This window comes from Mustela putorius, unplaced genomic scaffold (assembly GCF_011764305.1).
Source record: "Mustela putorius furo isolate JIRA1106 unplaced genomic scaffold, ASM1176430v1.1 tig00000228_pilon_pilon_pilon, whole genome shotgun sequence".
NCBI classification, from domain to species: domain Eukaryota; kingdom Metazoa; phylum Chordata; class Mammalia; order Carnivora; family Mustelidae; genus Mustela; species Mustela putorius.
In genome coordinates this window covers 4542866-4564155 of record NW_025421322.1, presented here as the reverse complement: position 1 = coordinate 4564155, position 21290 = coordinate 4542866, and the positions used below count along the sequence as shown (strand labels likewise).

Genomic DNA, 21290 nt, shown 5'->3' with positions numbered 1-21290 from the left:
AATGGCTCTGCCATGGTGCCTTGGTGACTAAAGTTTCCAAGTCAACAGTGACCTCAAGTTGTCAAGCTCTCTTTTTTTCCAGTCTACCATGTCCTCTGTAAGTAGTCATGAGATTGCTGCATCCCCCATGCTTCTTAAACTCTTCACTATGCCTGGATTTGCTGACACTGTTGTCCCTAGACTTTTCTCTCTAACCACTTCTTCACTGATTCCTGTATGAGTTTCCTGAAGCTTCCATACCAAATTACCACGGACTTGCTGGTTTAAAACCAAAGAAATTTGGGGTACCTGGGTGGCTCAGTCAGTTAAGTGACAAACTCTTGAGTTTGGCTCAGGTCATGGTCTCAGGATTGTGAGATTGTGTCCCACACTGGGGTACTCACTCAGCTGGGAGTCTGCCTCTCACCCTCTGCCTCTCCCTTTGCTTTTCACCCTGCTCGTCCACTTTCTCTAAAACAAAAATAAATAAATCTTAAAAAAAAAAAAAGCCAAAAATGAGGAATTTATTTTATCACAGTTCTAGAGGCCAAAAGTCCAGAATCAAGGTGTCAGCAGGGCCATGGTCCACTGAAGGCTCTAGGGAAGAATCCTTCATTGCTTTTTCCGTTTTTGGCTGCTCCTGGCAGTCCTTGGTATTCCTTGGCATGTGGCTATTATCACCTCAACCTCTGCCTCTGTCTTCACATGGCCTTTTTCCTGTATTTGTCTCTGTCCAAATTTCCCTCTACTTACAAGGATACCAGTCACTAGATTATGGCCCACCCTAATCTAGTATGACTTCATTGTAAATTAATTACATTTGCAAAACCCTATTTCCAAATAAAGTCACATTCTGAGGTTCTGGGTAGAAGTGAATTTTGGTGGGGGGGGGATACAATTCAAGCCCCACAATTCCTAACCTACTATTTATTTACTGGACACAGTGAGAGTTCTCATGGTTCTATTTTCAGTTCTCTTATCTTTAAGCTCTTCACACAGAGTCTCTCTGTGTGACTTTCTCTTATTTCACTTTTGTGGCTTCAATTTTTACTTCCATGGAGATGACTTGCTAAACCATTTCTTAAATAACCTGACCCCTTTCTGAATTGGCTTCCTACATTCCCAAACATGTGGCAGGCATTTCATCATAATTCGTCCTCTAAAATCTTACATTTCGAGTGTTCAACACAGAGCTTGGTATCTCTTCCACAATCCTAGACTACCCTATTTCTTCTCTGACATTTCCAGTTCCCATTAATAGTATTCCATCTATCCAGTCACTCAGGCTAGAGTCATTTAATTTTCCCCTCCTATTATCGTCTGCATCTGGACTTTGAGACCTATTTATTCTACCTCCAGATGTCTCTCTCTTACACGCATTTCCTCCTTCCCATTCCAACCATCATTCTTGTTATTGCTGAGTGATTGTGCTCTGAACAGGCCTCCAGGCAGCCCAACCTCTAGTCTCTAATTCATCTTTCCTGCTGTAATCAGCCATGGTTGTTACTCAGCTCGATACCCTTAATGATTACTCTCACAGAATAAAGTGCTTATGGAATAAAGCCCAAATGTTTCAGCATGTTACTGAAAACACTCCACTACCTGGCTTTAAGACTATTTTTCAAGCTCATCAACTATTATGTTAACTTCTTTCTCTGCACTTCCATTAAAATTTACTGTACAATGCTGGGTGATAGCTGCTGATATAGATGCTTCATTAAGCTTGGACTATAAGCTCTTTGAATGAATGCTTGCAAGAAAACCTTCTAAATACTATTAATCATCATTATCATCTTTGGTCCAAGTTTGTAGCACAGAACAGAGGCTAAGTAAAGCAGATGAGGATTCACAAAATGCTAGCATTCAAATGTCCTTAGCTGATGAATGGTAAGATGTGGTTTATCCATATAATAGAATATTATTTGATAACAAAAAGGAATGAAATACTGATCCATGATACAATATGGGTGGAGTGCAAAAACATCATGCTAAATGACAGAAGCCAGTCACAAAAGACCACAAATTAAATGATTCTGTTCATATGAAATGTCCAGAATAGATAAATATGTAGACACAGAAAATAAATTGGTGGTTGTTTAGGGGTAGAGGTGGGGGACGCTGGGAAGGGTGATAGCTATAGGGCACTAGGTTTCTTTCTGAGATGATAAAATGCTTTAAACTTGATTGTCGTGATGATTGCACAAGCCTGTGAAGAGACTAGGAACCAGTGACTGATTCCCTTTAAGGGGTTCAAATGTATGGTATGTGAATTGTAAAGCTGCTAAAAAAAAAAAAAGTGCTAGCAGCATAAGAGAACCAAGAATCTTAATTTTGATGTAGTATTTAAAGATGTTCCTACAAAACAAATAAGTTTCTGAAATTTCATTTCTTTTTTCCCAAAAAGGAGTTGAGTGAAAAAATGGAAGGTACTCATGGTTGAAAATGTATGACAAAAGTGAATTTTCCAGGCTGATGCCTTTAAGAAAAGGATGGGCAAAGGGATAAAGAATTTATAGTTTGTAATAAATACTCAGTTTTCCTCCAACATTCTAGGATAAATCTAGGATAGAACAAGAGGCAAATTGGCATCTGGAGATGGTAAGCTCTGAGAGGAAAGTAATAATTGTTAACATTTGTAAAGCACTATGTGTGAGAAACTATCTTAGGTGCTTTTTACATCTAGCAATATTTATCCTTCCTAGCAACTCAAAGAGTTATGAACTATTATCATGCCTAATTTATACATAAGGAAGCTGAGGCACAGAAAAGTTATGTATCTTGCCCAAGGTACTTGGATCTGGACCCCGCCACTTTAGTTCCAGAATCTTTGTTCTTAACAAATGGGCTATATTGCCTCTCTGTACTTTTCTCCTTCTGCATTTCTATTTCTCTTCAACAATGTAACTTTCAAGAAATAATTTATACTTTATGAATAAGGGGTTTTAATGTGACCTTCACAGAGCAAAAATACTTAGTTGGGGGAGAATAATTCATACAAAGATGATCATAGACTATCCATTCATACTTACTATCCTTCATTTTTTCTTTTAGACCCCAGACATTTTTCAGACTGAGCAGTAAACATAAACATCAAATGCATTGATTGCTAGGTGCAGATAGTTCTTTGTTGCCAAAAAGAAATGTTTCCCCCAACTTCTTAATGCAACAGCAATAGGAAAAGAGAAACATACAAAATTTCTACCACCATTAAAGTAATAGGACAAAAATGACTTCACTATTCTTCCAGTTTGCAAGTATTTTCCATTTATTTTAAAAGCAGGTCTTACTGACAGATTCCTTTTTTTGAAGGGCAAGGAATGCTAGCATTTTTAAAAATTTTTATTTATTTTTAAAATTTCTTTTCAGTGTTCCAGAATTCATTGTTTATGTACCACACCCAGTGCTCCATGCAATCTGTGCCCTCCATAATACCCACCACCAGGCTCACCCAACATCCCACCCTCCGCCCCTCGAAAACCTTCATATTTTTTTTCAGAGTCCATAGTCTCTCATGATTTGTCTCCCCATCCAATTTCTCCCAACTCCCTTCTCCTCTCCATCTCCCCATGTCCTCTTTGTTATTTCTTATGCTCCACAAATAAGCAAAATCATATGATAATTGACTTATTATCTGCTTGACTTATTTCACTCAGCATAATCTCTGCCAGTCCCATCCATGTTGATACTAAAGCTGGGTATTCATCCTTTCTGATGGAGGCATAATACTCCATAGTATATATGGACCACATATTCCTTACCCATTCGTCGTTGAAGGGCATCTTGGTTTTTTCCACAGTTTGGTGACTGTGGTCATTGCTGCTATGAACACTGGGGTATAGATGGCCCTTCTTTTCACTACATCCGTATCTTTGGTAAATATCTAGTAGTGCAATTGCAGGGCTATAGGGAAGCTCTATTTTTAATTTCTTAAGGAATATCCACACTGTTTTCCAATGTGGCTGCACCAACTTGCATTCCCACCAACAGTGTAAGAGGGTTCCCCTTTCTCCATAACCTCTCCAACACACGTTTACTGTCTTGTTAATTTTGGCCATTCTAACTGGTGTAAAGTTGTATCTCAATGTGGTTTTGATTTAAATGTCCCTGATGGCCAGTGAGAATGAACATTTTTTCACGTGTCCATTAGCCATTTGTATGTCTTCATTGGAGAAGTGTCTGTTCATGTCTTCTGCCAATTTTTTGACATGGTTATCTATTTTGTGTGTGTTGAGTTTGAGGAGTTCTTTATAGACCTTGGATATCAGCCCTTTGTCTGTATTGTCATTTGATAATATCTTCTCCCATTCGTGGGTTGCCTCTTTGTTTTGTTGACTATTTCCTTTGCTGTGCAGAAGCTTTTGATCTTGATGAAGTCCCAAAAGTTCATTTTCGCTTTTGTTTCCTTTGCCTTTGGAGACATACCTTGAAAGAAGTTGCTGAGGCCGAATGTCAAAGAGGTTACTGCCTATGTTCTCTCCCTTAGGATTCTGATGGATTCCCGACTCACGTTGAGGTCTTTTATCCATTCTGAGTTTATCTTTGTGTATGGTTTAAGAGAATGGTTGAGTTTCATTCTTCTATATATAGCTGTCCAATTTTCCCAGCACCATTTATTAAAGAGACTGTCTTTTTTCCATTGTATATTTTTTCCTGCTTTGTTGAAGATTATTTGACCATAGCATTGAGGGTTCATATCTGGGCTCTCTACTCTGTTCCACTGGTCTATGTGTCTGTTTTTGTGCCAGTACCATGCTATCTTGGTGATCACAGCTTTGTAGTAAAAGCTTGAAATCAGGCAACATGATGACCCCACTCTTGTTTTTCTTTTTCAACATTTCCTTAGCAATTTGGGGTCTCTTCTGATTCCATACAAATTTTAGGATTGTTTGCTTTACCAAGAACCATAAGATACCTGGGAATAAACCTAACCAAAGAGGTAAAGGAGCTGTACTTGAGGAACTACAGAACACTCATGAAAGACACAAAAAGATGGGAGACCATTCCGTGCTCATGGATCAGAAAAATAAACACCGTTAAAATGTCTATACTTCCTAGAGCAATCTGTACTTTCAGTGCCATTCCGATCAAAATTCCACCTGCATTTTTCAAAGAGCTGAAGGAATGCTAGCATTTTAACCTATCTATTTATCTATTATCTACTCTATCATGTATCTATTCTATCACCTATCTTATCATCTATCATCTATCTACTCTATTATCTGTTTTATCATCTATCTACTCTATCATCTATCTATCTAAAATCTCATTTGTTTTTTCAGTTTTCTTTACAAATTCTGCTTCAGCAGACAGCTCACTAGTGAACTCGAAAGCGAGTTCTCTTACTGCTTCCCAGGGGGAACACTGACTCCCCAGCAGGCTAGAAGTGGGTGTGGGCCCCAGGGCTGAGCAGCACAGCAGGGGGGACCCATAGGAATCACAGCGGTGGTACCAGTAGGAATTGCTTATTGTGCCTCACTAGCTCTCCTTCCTTTCTTCCTTAGCAAATGAGTCCCCAATTCATTCTCCTGACACTTGGAGCGGCCAGGTACACAGTTCCAGACTCTGGGATGCTAGCAGCACAGTGTTCAGAGTGTGGGTTTCAAGTTTGGTCCCTTCCTCTTCTCATGGTTGGAATGGCAACAACATGCTAAAAGGTCATGCAGCCATATTGGACCATGAAGGCAAAGCAAGAGCCTGAGTGACAGCAGAGTAGCGGGAGGCAGGAAGATGCCTGGACCCTCATGACTCTGTAGAGATACTGACAGTCCTAGTCCACCTACCTTCAGGCTGTCCTCACATGGGACAGGAAAAGAAACATCGGTTTTGTTTATGTTGCTGTCATTGGGTATTTTCTGTCTCTCATATCTGAACCTAATCCTAGTTGATGCAGATCTGAATAGCTCTAATGTTTTTTCCTGTGTTGTTGGGATTCCACCTCAAGGATTCATAAAAAACTTTATAGGAATCTATAATCTATAAAGTTTCTTGAAATTGCACATTAAATCTATGTTCATTCACATACATTTCAGGGAGAACAGGCCCATGGCAAGTCACTGAATTTTTCAGATTCTCAGCTTTCTTTCCTTAATAAGGGGAGAACATTCACCTCTGCAGAGCTGATTTCAGAAGTAGGAAATCTGCCTAAGGTACTTGGCATGGTGAATAGTGCCAAGCTATTTCTGTAAATAGTCTCATCCTGCTGCCTATTGATCTTAAATCTAGCAGTCATCTATAACTTTTCTTATTCCCTGTCATTAAACTACCCAATTAGTTGTCAAGAGCATAGAGCATACAGCATCTCCTCCGATCACTTCTTTTTCCTCATATCCCCACCCTCTGACCCCACTCCAGCTTATTACAGCCTCTGTTGTCTCCTCTCTGAGATCCCCAACAGGGCTTCTCATGTTTGGTCTCTTCTTTCTACCATCTACTCTTTATCAGACTTCTAAATCAATTTACCTGAAGGCCTGGACTGCCAAGGGTTCTCCAATGCCTATCAAATTAAAGACAACTCTATCCAAAAGGAGTCAAGGTAGCACAACGCAGAAGAAAAAAATTCACACAAACCTAGCTTTGAGTCCTGATTTTAGTTCCTTATTCGCTTTGCACTCTTGGGGAAATTGTATGACTTCTCAGAACCTGAGTAATCCTAGCTCTAAAGTAAAGATAATAGTATGTAATATGCAGCATCGTAGTGCAGATCATTGGGACACAATATACAAAAGGACAAGTTTAGTGCCTGGTACATTCTAGGTTCACAGAAAATGTATTGCCTTCCTCTTTCCCTCCATGGAAAGGACACGGACTAAAAAACATACGTCTGCCGCTTACCACCCTTCCATGAATCCCTTATTTGTATAACCTACGTTAGCCAAATCAGATTATTTGCCACCTTCCAGATATGTCTTCTCTTACTCTCAATTCTGTAATTGTGCTCAGACTGATTTTTTCTTTATCTCCCCTTTCCCTTCATTCTATGTTGAGACTCCACTCAGCCTTTAGGGAGTCCCTCAATTGCCATCTCCTCTATGAAGCATTTTCCTACTGTTTCCAGGCAGATGTAAGCTCTCCTTGTTTAAAAAGGCACATTCTCTCTGTTTCTTCTGTGGCACTTGATGGTTCTACCTCGCCTCATTTTGTGTACTTATTCCGTCCTGAAAGACTAGAGATGCCTTGAGAGCAGAACCAGAGCCTCATCGACCTTTGTACATTTCATGGCCCTAACCCAGGTCCTTTTATCTGTATTTTCTGCATTAACTTCAACATTTTCAAGCAGAGCTCTTTTCAATATATTCCTAGATCCTTTTTTCCTACTTTTACAACACCACAAAGACAGCATGATTAAAAGTATCCTCAGGGAATACTCTATTTTAGGTTCCTCCCTCCCTGTCCAAAAAAGGAGGCAATGCTTCTGGATGTGGGACACTTAGTCGATCCAGCCCAGTGACCTGTCGTTCAGAACCATTTATTACTGTGTCCATGGGGTACAAAGGACTTTTGCTTTTCCCTTATTTCTTAAGACTCTGGCTCTGCCTCTTACTTCCCTTAAGCTCCCAGGACTTCTTTTTTTTTTTTTTTTAATTTCTGCATTTCAACAACAATGAATCTCATATCTGGGCTTTGAGCACCCCTTCTGAAGATGATGGATAGGAGCAAAGCCTTCTGGGACACATTAGTACAGCTGCCAGTGGGCTCGAATTGCTTATAAAATAAAAAGGCTCGGGATTCTGGGAAGATATTTGCAGTTCTAAGTGAACCGCCCAACACAGCTGAAAAGAAACACCCAAGAACACTTCCTTTTATTCTTTTTAAGCTGTGCATGGAAGAGGTACATCGTATTGGATTGCAAGTAAGTCTCAGAAGGATTCTTTTTATGTCATGTCACCAGGTGCTAATATCATCACCTTTGCCTATCAGGTACATGTGCTTTAGAATTACAGGAAGCTTATAAAATCAAGTTTAAAGCAGCAAAGTCCAGTTTCTCATTTATTGGATAATACTGAGTATCATTGCCTGACATGAGACATTTTCCCATGTAATTATGAAAAAGAATAGCACCCACATATCTATAAGGTTTAATGATGCTTTAATTCCACCTGTGGGTAAGTATGTAAGATAGGATATTATCAGAAAACCAAACACGATTAAATCACCACTAAGCGACAGGCACAAAGCATCCCATCGTAAACCTGATTTCAAAAATAGAAAACGGTTTTATATGAGACGCTCTTACACTTCATTAGACCTGGGAAAGCAGAGAATCTGTGAAGCTGCTAATTTGCTACACAGTCATTGCATTAAAAAGGAAGGGCTGACCAAGAAAGACATAGATTTGAAGCATTTGGGGGATAAGAAAATAATTCCTATGTGTCAGTAAGACATAGGAGCTTGTTGAATCGATACTTTGGGAGGATGCTAGGAGAGGACAACGAGAAGATTTAAGAAGTGATGTGAGGTTTTTCTCCAGATGCAGACAGCCTTTGATGTAGAGAGAGAAACAGCTCTGTCAATAGCAGCAAAGGGAAAAGCTGGAAAAACCATAGCAAAAAGGAATCAAGTTTTTTTTTTTTAGTGAGGCAGTCTTTCTAGAGACCCTCTGCCCGCATTGAAGCTTCTCTAAACCACAGACCATATGTAAAAGGTTTCCCTCTTGGAAGAACACGACATGCTGTACAGACCTTCAGAGTTAGGCTGGAAAGAAGCAGCTGACAGTGTAAGGCCAGTACAGAGCATGAGTTTGGCCAAACCAGGCAGAGTGAAAAATGAGAAGAGTAAGAGAGATCCAATATAAAATGGATCCCTTTTGGGGTATCTACCGAGCTCACAATGACCCCTACTTCACAGCCATGTTGGGGAATGTGACCCCACCTGATGACCATAGTTGAATGAACCAAGAACACCTGACACCCCTCTAGGTGGATGAAGAATGTGGAACTCAACTGGACGTTAGACTTGTACTTGTGACTCTTGAGTTTGGCTCTGGGAATTGTGGCAGCAGGCCTGAGAAGGAAAGCTAGTTGTTGAAAGGGAAGAATGAAGCAAACATAGGGAAAGAAGCAGAGAAAAGTGATAGTGTATAAATACTCCCTACGGTTCCCATCTTCCATTCCTGGCCTCATCCTTTGAGAGGCCCTGCTGCCCTTGGCCTCTCCAACTCCCCACTGTATCTTGATACTAGATCCCCCCCCATTTTTCTTTAAGTCAGCTTCAGAGGGGTTTCTGCTACCTGCAACCTGGAGGACTGGAGCTGACATACTACCTCGGAGGGCCTGACCATGTAGCTTCGGGAAGGTAGTGCCTCTTACAGCAACCAGTCTCTGTCAGTGAAAGCACGCTATTAATCACAGGCACAGCACTCCTAACAACTGTTATGACATCAACAGGCTATAAATACAAAAAAAGTCTTTCTCAGAAAACAGGGCTTTCTTGGTCTACACAGTAGGTTCTTTGATCAATTGCTATGATGACGATAATGATGATGCTGACAGCAGCTCCCATTTACTGTGTGTTGTAATAATAACTTACTAAGCCCCGAACTATGTATGGCTGGGTGCTTTACATACATCATATCTACTTCATGGTAGATATCTCACTACTCTTCATGGTAGTGAGAGTAGAATTTTGTTTGGGAACGTTGGTGACACAGTGCAAAAACAGAGATGTCATCTGGGAAGGACCAGCACGCTGGGAAGGCAGGGCTCCACAAGAGGGTACTCAACATGATGGATTTGCCATCGTTCAAGATCTGGCCATTGGTCTTGCAGTCTTAGGAGATTTCCATGGTGCGCCAGCACTGACTAGACTTAGGTATGCTGAGTCATGCAACACAGTTCACTAGAGACTGATATATAAACCAGATGCCAAGTTATTAATTTACCATGAGATGTATAACTGCCAAGCGGCCTGGATACTGATGCTGGCCTGAGCAATATACGATATTCTCTCTGTAGACAGATTACATTGGGAGCCAAAGTGTTAGAAGGTTGTTTGGGTAGTTAGATGATTTGAATGTTAGGCACGGAGATCTGACAGCTGCTATATTCATCTCCAGAGACAGGATTTAGCTACCAGGTGAACCAGACGTTTGGGCACCATTTCTTTGGATGCTGCCTGGAGAGCTTTTGCCAACAAATGCTTCTGCGACCTTACTAGGCTTCTAGAGCTGACCAGTTTCCTTCTGAAGGAAACATTCTTTCTTTAGCTATCTTAATATCCAATCCATCTTGTGTGTCTAGGAGTCCTTTTATTTGTTTAAGGTTATTTTGCATATTTGGGGTCAGATTCATGATTTCATGCTTTCATAGTTTGAAGTAGAAGGATAATTTTATTCTCTTTCTTTCACATTTTCAACAGAGTAGCTCACTATCACCTGAATGTATCATCTACGGTATTATCATCCCAATGTTGTATAAATAGGGTAAAAACCATAGGTTTTGGGGTCAGAAAGACCTGGGATAAAATTCTGGATCTCCCATTTTTAAGTCTTATAGTTCAGGACAAGTTAATTCTCTTGGCCTCAGATTCCTCACTTTTTATAAAGTGGGGATAACGCGCACCTCACAGGATAAAATGAGATTTACCAAGGTTATTATGCAAAGCATCTAGCACAGTTCTGGGTGTGAAACACAGATCATAACACACTGGAGCAAAAGTGTGTTAACTTAACCATTTAGATTCTCCTTGGTTTCCAAGTATGAATTATGTAATTTTTTCTTCATTATTCTTCCAATGTGGTTTCACTTTGATTTTTATAATCGTATTAGTGTGACTTTAAAAAATAATTTCCCTGACTTTTGAGAACTGAATAAACAAAAATGAACCCTACAAGAGTGCACTGATTTCTTTGGCTTACTGTTCTCCTTCTCCACCAGAAATAAACAAATGACACAGCTTGCTTTTGTCTTTTTTCTTCCTGTTATCCTTGTGAAGATATCATTTATGGACTCTAGTCATGTTTTTTTCATAAGAATTCTGCACTAAATTCCCAAGCTTGAAAATGCCTTTTTCACTGAGAAAGTGCTATGAAATCCTACAGCTTTTGTCACAAATTAATTCTTTTGTTACCAACTAATTCAGCTTACTTTCAGATGTTAGAATTTCCCAAATTACATGATTCTTCCTATATAAATGCATGGGTCTATCTTTATATTTAGCTGTTTTATCTTACGAGTTTGCAGTGTATGTAATTATGCCCTCTTTTTTTTCAAGTAGATTATAAACCTTGTAAGAATAGGGACAGATCAATCTCTTTATTTCCTCATTGTCCATACATTATAGTATCCTACACTAAATTGAGAAGATATCAAATAATTCTTTGTTGGGGAGAAATGCTAACAAATGTTGGGGAGAAGTGGAAATAAAAATGACAGAGATGATTACCTCATTTGTTAATTATATGCACATTTTCTGAAAGTATAGATCTGAATCTAAGTATTAATTAATTCTTTTGGTGTAAACTTTTGTGAACCTGTGTTTACTTTTCCTCAAGTTACTTGAACATTTTCTTTCCTTCTCCTTTGACTTAAAAAGAAAAAAAAAAGATTTTATTTATTTATTTGGCAGAGAGAGAGAGAAGAGAAAGACCACAGCTAGGCAAAGCAGCAGGCAGAGGAAGATGGAGAAGCAGGTCCCCACTGAGCAGTGAGCCTGATGTGGCCCTCGATCCCAGAACCCTGGTATCATGATCTGAGCAGAAGGCAGATGCTTAACCAACTGAGCCACCCAGGTGTCCCATCCTTCTCTTCTGGCTTTAACGCTAGGAATTTTATATACACCCTAGATGTTTCTTACATTAGAGGAATTCCTGACTTTAGCTTTTACCTCTTTTCCTTTAATCTACATTGTATGTTATCAATGCCAAACTCATCCTCCAATTTACTTCCTTAACTTTGCTTCCCCTCTGTTTAAATTGCTTCAGTGATCCCACTCCTTTAGTGTTTGTCTTGAATTATAATGCTCAAACTTTATACTCTTAAGATCCTTGAGGAAAGATGATACTCAGTTTGGCCTATTCTCACATACCAAATGAAGATATCTCAAAATTTAGTGCAACGCATAGATGAAAACAAATATTAAACAAGTATAACACAGTACTGAGAGAATAAAAACAAGTACCATGACAGATCTGCATGAGAATTAAAATACCCATTATCAACTTTACTCCAAACATGGATTAAAATTTTATAATCTGGGTACTTGTGTATTTCCAAAATTGAATCCTAAGTAGGCAGTGTACACAAGATGAGGAAAGGAAAATTTAGAACGTGCCAGACACAGGGCCAGAAATTCTGACAGTTAAGCTCACTAAAATGATACAATATTCCTTCTAGGTTGATGGCATTATTCTACCCTACAAGTTGTAATCCTATTAATACCTAAGTATACTGCTAATACTTAATATTAACATGTTAAAATTATGAACTGACCATAAAATAGGCTCCTTTTACTTTCTGTGAACATTAATTTCGGGTCTTTATACAGAACCTGGTTAGTTTGATTTAATATTATAAACGTGTTTTCCAAATTTTCATTACAATTGCAAAATAAATTCCATAAATTCATATGGGGAGACTTTATAAATGCCATTTTCAGTCATGGAAAGATATATAAATGGACAAATCTGAGGGTGCTGTATAAGTGAACTCTATAAGGTCAGTTTTTTTATGAACTAAACGGTCCTCAAGGAAGAAGTCAACCAAACTTGATTCTGTTTTCAGGACTAAAACCAAAGAGATTAACTTATCTTTGTATTTAAGAAGTAGCCTCTATCTAGGGGGCAGTGGGCTTGGCAGTATATTCAATGATCTCACCAAAAGCCTATGTAATGTAATGACATTAGACTGTGTGTTTATGGTAGATAATACCAGTGAAGCATAACACAATGCATCTTGACATAATTCAGTTTGTAAAACCAAACTCATTCAATAGCCCCACACAATTATGACAAACAATGTAATACTTTGGAATAACACAAAACAGAAACATGGATACTCATGCTTTCATTCATCCATTTGCTATACTGAGCATCTCCAGGGCAATGGCTACTATAAGGGACATAATGACAGATTGGATACAATCACTGCCTTTGGAAACCTACAATCTAGGAGACAAGATATGAACACATAAAATGTGAGGAGTAAGGTAAGAAATAGCATAAAAGTGGTGCTATGGAGTGTCGCAGGACTACAGAGGAAGGGGGTACTATGTGTGGAGATGGCATCCAGGTAAGGCTTCATGGAGTTGAGGGCATATGGGCTATTTGGAAGTGCGGGTAGGATCTCAGCAGAGAAAGGGGAAGATTCAAATGAAGAAGGAGTAAGTGTGGAAGTGGGCTGTCACTGGCAGCTTTGGTAAAGGCTGGACAGGCCGGTCTGACTGGAGGGTAAGTCATGTGTAATGGAGTGAAATGTAAAGCTGGGTGGGGGGTGGGGAGGCTATGCAGGACCCTCAAGGTCAGTTGACCAGGGTGACAGAACCATTGAAAGCCTTTCTCAAGGAACTGATACAATCCACCTGTTTCTTGAAGAACTTAGCAGGATAGCATAAAGGAAGAAAGACCAAAGCTGGAATTTTATTTAGAAGGTTCTTTTAGTGGTCCAGACATCTGCTTGTGAAGGAGGAGTGGCAGGAACGAAATGAGCACTTATTGAAAGCTCACTATGTGTAAGGCATTTATTTGTTTTAGCTATAATATTTCACTCAATTCTTGTAATGTCTCTGAAAGGTAAATAACATTAACTCCAGCATTCAGTTGAGGACCTGAATCCCCAGAAGCAAGCCCAAGGTCTGGCACTGCAAGTGCTCAAGGAAAAAGCTGTCATATCGAATCAGAGCTGTGATTCATGCAACATATTTTCTGTTCTCCACAGAAGCTCCAAGGAAACAAAATAGTTTGTACAGTTCTAAGATTGCAACCCAGAGGGTTATTTCTACTAGTAAGGCTCGCCCCAACCCTTGGGTCAAATTCTGCTCCTCATCAGGGGAACAAAAGGGTCAGTCCTGCTTTACTCTTCCATGCCAGTTGTTGATTCTGGGTGTTCTTACTGCTGGGATCAAGCTCTCCTTTTCAACTCACAGGAGGTCAAGCCTTTCTTCCTTCTTAGACTAGCATCCCTGTCTTTGAACTCTACCCACAAACACAGTTCCTATCTCTTCAATAAGATGTGACACCTCTTTGATACCAACTCTCTGCTTGTTGCCCCCTGCCAGGCTTCCTTCATGTAGTGCTTTGCTTTGCTTATGTGAAAAGTACAGTCTCTGGGCTGCGGGACTGCCCCAGCTCTTCTGGACTGCTACTAGAATCATCGGCCCCCACTCTCTCTGGTCTAGCCTGCGCTTCTCTTAGATGAAAAGACTTTGGACAATTGTCACCATGGTAGTAATTGGTAGTACTCATACTTAAGTATCACATAGCACACGCTGTGTGCCAGGCACTGTTCACTGTGCCTTTCAAATATTCCCTCTTATAATCATCACATTATCGATAGTCTCATTTTATTGATTAAAAAAAAAAAAAAGCAAAACAAAAAACCCAAGGCTGAGAGCTTCAGTTACTTGTCTAAGGTGACATCTAGCATTCTGGCTAGAGCTTAACCAGAATGCTCTTCTGCCCCTCCAATGTCAGTGAGAAGATAGAGAACACGTCACAGGTGAATGTACTAACTCAAATGCCTTCTTTAATACAACTGGCACAATACTACGATAGCTACCAGACTTATGTTAGTTCACATTTAACAAATATGAACCCACAAAGCAGTTAGAAAGAAGCCCTTATATGAGGCTGAAACTTTGATATGTATTTTCATTTTAACTGAAGATACTAAAGACATTCTGCATTTGAGCAAGTCTAGTAAGGCAGTAGCAGTCAAAGATACTGCTGTTTTACATAGCAAAAATAATCCATGAATGTTGGTAGAGAAGGTAATCATGAATATGATCTTAACGGGAGAGGAAACAAATTTAAGGATTTAAAGAATCAAAGCAGAGTTGTAAGAGAGTAGATTTTAAAAATTCTCATCACAAGAAAAAAAATCAAAGACCATTGTCATCTTGTCAAATCAAATATTTCGGCACACTCAAGTTCACTTGACAAAATGATGACACATTTTATTGTTATCAATTCAGAAGGTGAACATCTGGCTAAATATAATTAGAAATTTTAACAAGAATATGATATGTTAATGTTAATATGTTAGTATGAATTTTGGATTCAAATTGGATTTGGCACGGAGTCTGCTTAAGACTCTTTCTCCCTCTGTCCCTCTCCCCCATGCATGCTCTCTCTCTCTCTCTCAAAGAAATAAATCTTAAAAAAAAAAAAGTAGAGAGCACTCATTAAAATAATTGGGGAGGGCATCTGGGTGCCTTGGTTAGTTAAGCTTCTGACTCTTGATTTTGGTTCAGATCATAATGTCAGGGTTGTGAGATCGAGACCCATGTTGGGCTCCCTGCTGGGCATGGAGCCTGCTTAAGATTCTCTCTACCCGAGGATGTGGAGAAAGGGGAATATTACTGGTGGGAGTGCAAGTTGGTGCAGCCACGTTGGAAAACAGTATGGAGATTCCTTAAGAAATTAAAAATAGAGCTTCCCTATGACCCTGCAATTGCACTACTGGATATTTACCCCAAATATACAGATGTAGTGAAAAAGAAGGGCCATCTGTACCCCAGTGTTCATAACAGCAATGGCCACAGTTGCCAAACTGTGGAAAGAACCAAGATGCCCTTCAATGGATGAATGGATAAAGTATATATGGAATGGTCCATATATACTATGGAGTATTAATGCCTCCATCAGAAAGGATGAATATCCAACTTTGGTATCAGTATGGATGGGATTGGAAGAGATTATGCTGAGTGAAATAAGTCAAGCAGAGAGCCATTTATTGTATGGTTTCACTTACTTGTGGAGCACAAGGAATAACATGGAGGACACTGGGAGACGGAGAGGAGAAGTGAGTTGGGGGAAATCGGAGGAGGAGACAAACCATGAAAGACTGTGAACTCTGAGAAACAAACTGAAGGTTTTGGAGGGGAGGGGGGTGGGGGTTGGGGGAGCCTGGTGGTGGGTATTATGGAGGGCACGTATTGCATGGAGCACTGGGTATGTTGCATACACTATGAATTTTGGAACACTGAAGAAAAATTAAATTAAATTAAATTAAAAAAAATTCTCTCTCTCCATTCCCCACACTCCCTCTCTTAAAAAAAAGAAAGAAAGAAAGAAAAAATTGGTGAATATACCTCTACATAACAAGGGCTAGATAAAAGTGATCAAGAAATAGAAGGAGGTTCTTTTCTTTTTAGATTTATTTATTTATTTGAGAGAGAGAGAGGGAGCGCACACATGAGTGGGGGGAGGGGCAGAAGGAGAATGTGAGAGAGAACCCAAGCAGACTTCCTGCTAAGCACAGAGCCAATGCAAGGTTTGGTCTCAGGACCCTAAAATCATGACCTGAGCCGTGAGGGTTGACCGAACTGAAGGTTGGATGCTTAATCAACTGAGCTACTTAGGTACCCCCAGGGAGCTTATCTTCTAATGGTAGAGAGAGAAAGACCATGAGCAAGTAAATAAATAAATGCATACAATAACTAAATAGTAATCAGAGTATGACAAAAGTAAAACAAAGTAATGTAATAATTTAGAATAAAGAAGTGGTAGTTTACCCAGCCATGACAGAACATTTGGGCTGGCACCTGACTGACAAAGTGGGGGAACAGAGTAAGAGAAATGACTCTCAAGTGGTATGCTCAGCTAGTATGGCTGGAACATAGTAAGGAATAGGGAGACCGGCATGAGACCAAGTCAGCAAGGTGGGCAGGGCACACATCACGGGTCCTTATAGGCTATAGCAAGATGGTTGACTCTGGTTCTAAGAAGTAGAGGAAGGCACCATCAGGTTCTAAGTTAGAGGAGTGATGTGACCTCATCTATGTTTTTAAAAGATCACTTTAACTGCTATTTGGAAAATGCATTACAGGGAGTCAAGAATGGAATCCTTGAGACCAGTGAGGAAGCTACTGTAACAGTGACTAGAGAGGTGGCAGCCTGGACTCCAGTTGTACCAATAAAAAGAGGGAGGTAGATAGAATAGGGATGTATTCTGAGGCATCAGGATAATAAGAACTGACAGGACTTATTGATGAGGAGATGTGGGGAGTCAGGGAAAGAGAGCAATTTCACTGTTCTGATCTGTGATCTAGTGATAGGTGGGGCACTAAGAGGAAAACACATTTTTGGAGAAATTCAGATCTGTAGAATACTGATCAGCAGAATGCTAATGTAGTGATAACCTCAATGACATTTACATTAAACTCTGGAAATGACAAGCAACAAACTTTCATCAAGTCACATGGAACATGATCACTGGTTAGATAGTTTTCCTCTCAGCGACCTCAAGCCCAAGACCATTGTCAGCTCTGGAAATGAAGATGAAAACTGGGTCAACCATTCTGGCCTTACGTGGACATTTTATTTCATATTTATTTATTTATTTATTTCATATTTATTTCTATTTTATTTCTAGAAATGATGAAGAGTGTGAGCACATGGTAGGTATTCGAAAAATGTGTGGTGAACTGAATGACACCTGTCCCATTACAATTAGAGAACATGTGACATAACCTACCTATAAAAAGGGCTAAGAGCAGAACTGAGAATTCTCAAAATTGCCACGAATCATGAATCTGAATTACATTATTCCCTATTTTAAAATTTCTATTTTGTGGATATGTATATACATATGTATGTATCCATACACACACAAACACACACGTAGATTTGTGCGCATTTCTCTCTGATACTATTGATGGAAAAAACAGGAATGCTCTAATCTTTTTAAATTATTATTATTTTTAAAGATTTAATTGTCAGAGAGAGAGAGACAGAGAGGACATGAACACAAGTCGGGGGAGAGGTGGGCAGAGGAGAAGCAGGCTCCCCGCTGAGTCTTAAAGAGCCCAATGCGAGACTTGATCCTAGGACCCTGGGATCATGACCTGAGCCGAAGGCAGAGGCTTAACCTACTGAGCCACCAAAGCGTTCCTCTAATCTTTTTTCCTAGTATCTAATCAGCACTACTCCACAGTGCTTCTATTTGAAATGAATAGTCATTACTTACCTGAAGCATATCGCCAAGGTCTGTGGTGCTAATATCCGGATCCTCCGTGGTGTTGAAGGGCACAGGAGTTATCCGTACAAGGGTGAGCACTCTGGGTTCTGGATATCTCCATAACATCATCCCTGAGCTATCTTCAGTTTCATTGTAAAACAAGACTTCATAGACACCAGGCATTTTCAAAGGTTCTGTTAAAGGAAAAAATAATTAACTGCATGCTTTTGAAATGGAACATGGTACAGAAACATTATGAGGATAAAAGGTAAGAATGTAAAGAAGCTGGCTGGCCATTTTTAGATGCTTTAGGACAGGAACAAATTAAGAATTTTCCCCTAAGACAGACTGAATGGTAATGTACTATTTTTGTACTGCAGCTATTAACATACTTTTCAAGCGATCTTGATGTGTTAGTGAACGTGCAGTAAAAACTCTCTTTCACGCTGAAGCTGTTGCTACTTACCAGCATCTCGTATATACTGGAACAGGCCTGTCCGTAGGTCATCCGAACTTTGTTCACTTTGAAACATCTGGTTCTTTTCCACAGGAGATGGCATGTGTGGAACTGCTTCAGGAACTTCAAAATTTCCCTCCTCGTTGAGGTATCCACTGAGTAATTCATGTAGAAGCACTAAACAGTTCAAATGTTCTTGACCCCAGAAAACCTTTAAGAATCATATGAAAAATTTTAGTGACTTTTAAATACAAACATTTCATGAGGATAATTAGGCACAATCATACCAGAGTTAAGGTGAGACCATAATTACATTCAATTTAATTATTGACAATAACTTAACTATAATTGCTAAGTGACCTATGGGATGAATTTCTATTACTTGAGTAAATACATAAAAACAAGAAAGTCAATTACATCATATGTTGTGCGAATAACAATCAATTTTCAATGCTGGGTTACCAATGAAATTATGTTAGTGCAAGGTAATGTTTATGAGTTAAATTGCCTAAGTGAGAAAACAGTATCTATTACAGTCCGAGAGAAGGTAATGAAGATCTTCTAGGCTGAAATGTTAATAAAAGAAAGAATAATAATAACCTTGTGGAATAATAACCTTGTGGAATAGCTTCCTTGTCATGAGATTTAACAAACACCTCTTAATTATAAGATTCCATTCTTTGCACTTTTACTCTTCAGAGAAAAAGAGAGAGAAGATGCTCAATGAACTTGAACTCACAAGGCTCCCAACTTCTGTGTTTAGTGAGAATGTACCAACATACAGTATTCCTCAGCCTCTGATAATCAACTATAGAGGAGATACAGTAGAGTTTCAGGACAAAGGCCTTGGTATTTTTTCTAATAAAGTGGATCAAATTCTCTTTTTTTCCTCCATGTGAAGAGTACTAGTCCATAACAGAAGTATGACCAGTGGGTAATAATGATTAATGTCAGAGGACTCAAAATGTAAATAATATTACACTTGTCTGTATATATTGGATAAAGGCAATACAACCATTATTTCTAAGAGAACCAGATTAACACAGAAAAGAGAAAAAATATAACGAAGTAGGAAAAAATAACCCTACCCCTGTGGGTAAATTTTATTTTATTTTAAGATTTTATTTATTTGTTTTTGACAGAGATGGACACAATGAGAGAGGGAACATAAGCAGGGGGGTGCGAGAGGGAGAAGCAGGCTTCCCATGGAGCAGGGAACCCAATGTGGGGCTTAATCCCAAGACCCCGGGATCATGACCTGAGCCAAAGGTAGATGCTTAACAAATGAGCCACACAGGCATCCCACGTGTGGGTAAACTTTAAACCTAAGTTTGGGTCCTGCTCTCTGGAATTAAGGCAACAGAAATAAAGGTAAGAGATATGATACTAAGTCTACTGTGTTCTCTTCAATCTTGTTTTTATTGGATCTTGAAAAACTCCCCAAGCTGGGGAGTTGAACACTGTGCTTTAGGCTTTAACTGTCAAGAGACGGTGACTTTATAATGTAGAGATAATATGTTTTTGTCTTATTGTTGATTTTAATGAGGAGTTACTTTGCTGTCTTGGGAAAATGGTAATACTGTTAATATTGTTGATAAAACAACATGAAATGATACACTTATTATTAAATACATGAAAATTTCTGATAGATGCCAAAAATCTCCACAAAGCAATACAAAGCAGTAAGTTATTAGAATCTTTCCACATCTAGCTCCCTGTCAGAAAGAAAACTGGTGAAAAAGTCAAGGCAACAAGACCTGTAGATAAAAACAAGAAATTCATATGTAATATGCCTCTGTTACTAACAAATCAGTCATTTACATTTTCATAATTGTGAATTTCTCAAGGTTTTTGGATTTATGTTAAACTTAGGGGACATCAAATCATATAAAGAATACATTCAAATCTAACCATCTAGAAAGTTACCAAGAAATAAACTAAATATCCTCACACAGTCCATACATAGCTATAAATCAAAAGTGTAAAAGGCTGTAATTGATTATATGCCAAGTGTGAATCATCAGGTGTTATAATACCTAAAGAACCTACCATTGGCAAGTGGTTCTTATATATTGCTGATGACACTGTGCTTGAGACACTTATATATCGAGATGACACTTACAACGTTGGCTACTTCATAACTAGCAAAGTCTATAATTAGAAAAAAGTTTAATGACCCAGCAATTCCACTCCTAATCACATATCCAAGAGAAAGGAAAACATATGTCCACACAAGAGCTTAACACAAATGTTCCTAGAAGCATCATTCATAATACCCAAAGGTGGAAAGAATCCAAATGTCCATCAACTGATAGATAAATGCGGTATGGCCCTACAACAGAATACTATTTGGCCCATAAAAAGGAACAGAGTATTGGCACCTGCAACAATATGGATGAGTCTTGTAAACACTATATTGTGTGAAGGAAGCCAGTCACAAAAGACCACAGATTAGGTGATTCCACTTGCATGAAATGTCTAGAACAATCAAATATGCAGAATCAGAAAACAATTAGTAGTTGCCTAGATCTAGAGAGGATTAGAGGGTAATGGGGAATGAATGCTAATGGGTACAGGGTTTTGAGGGTGTTGTGTGAATGTTTCTAAAGTGGATTATAGTGATGAGCATACGTCATGAATATACTAAAAAAAAAAAAAAAACCACTAAATCATACACTTTATTTAGGTGAATTATATGGTATGTGAAATTTATCTCAATAACGCTGTTAAAAAAGCTCAGTAGA

At 39.0% G+C, this 21290-nt stretch overlaps 1 protein-coding gene across 5 annotated transcripts in view; it reads right to left on the bottom strand.

Annotated features, from left to right (window-relative positions):
* VPS13B (vacuolar protein sorting 13 homolog B) overlaps positions 1 to 21290 on the bottom strand; it is a 762523-nt gene that overhangs the window by 134309 nt on the left and 606924 nt on the right. For all 5 annotated transcript variants that reach the window (XM_045077980.1, XM_004768902.3, XM_004768901.3 and 2 more), the window contains exons 38-39: positions 18556 to 18757; positions 18099 to 18283 (exon numbers count right to left, since the gene is read on the bottom strand). In XM_045077980.1, the coding sequence (XP_044933915.1) occupies positions 18099 to 18283; positions 18556 to 18757 (387 nt within the window). The remainder of the gene's footprint in view (positions 1 to 18098; positions 18284 to 18555; positions 18758 to 21290) is intronic.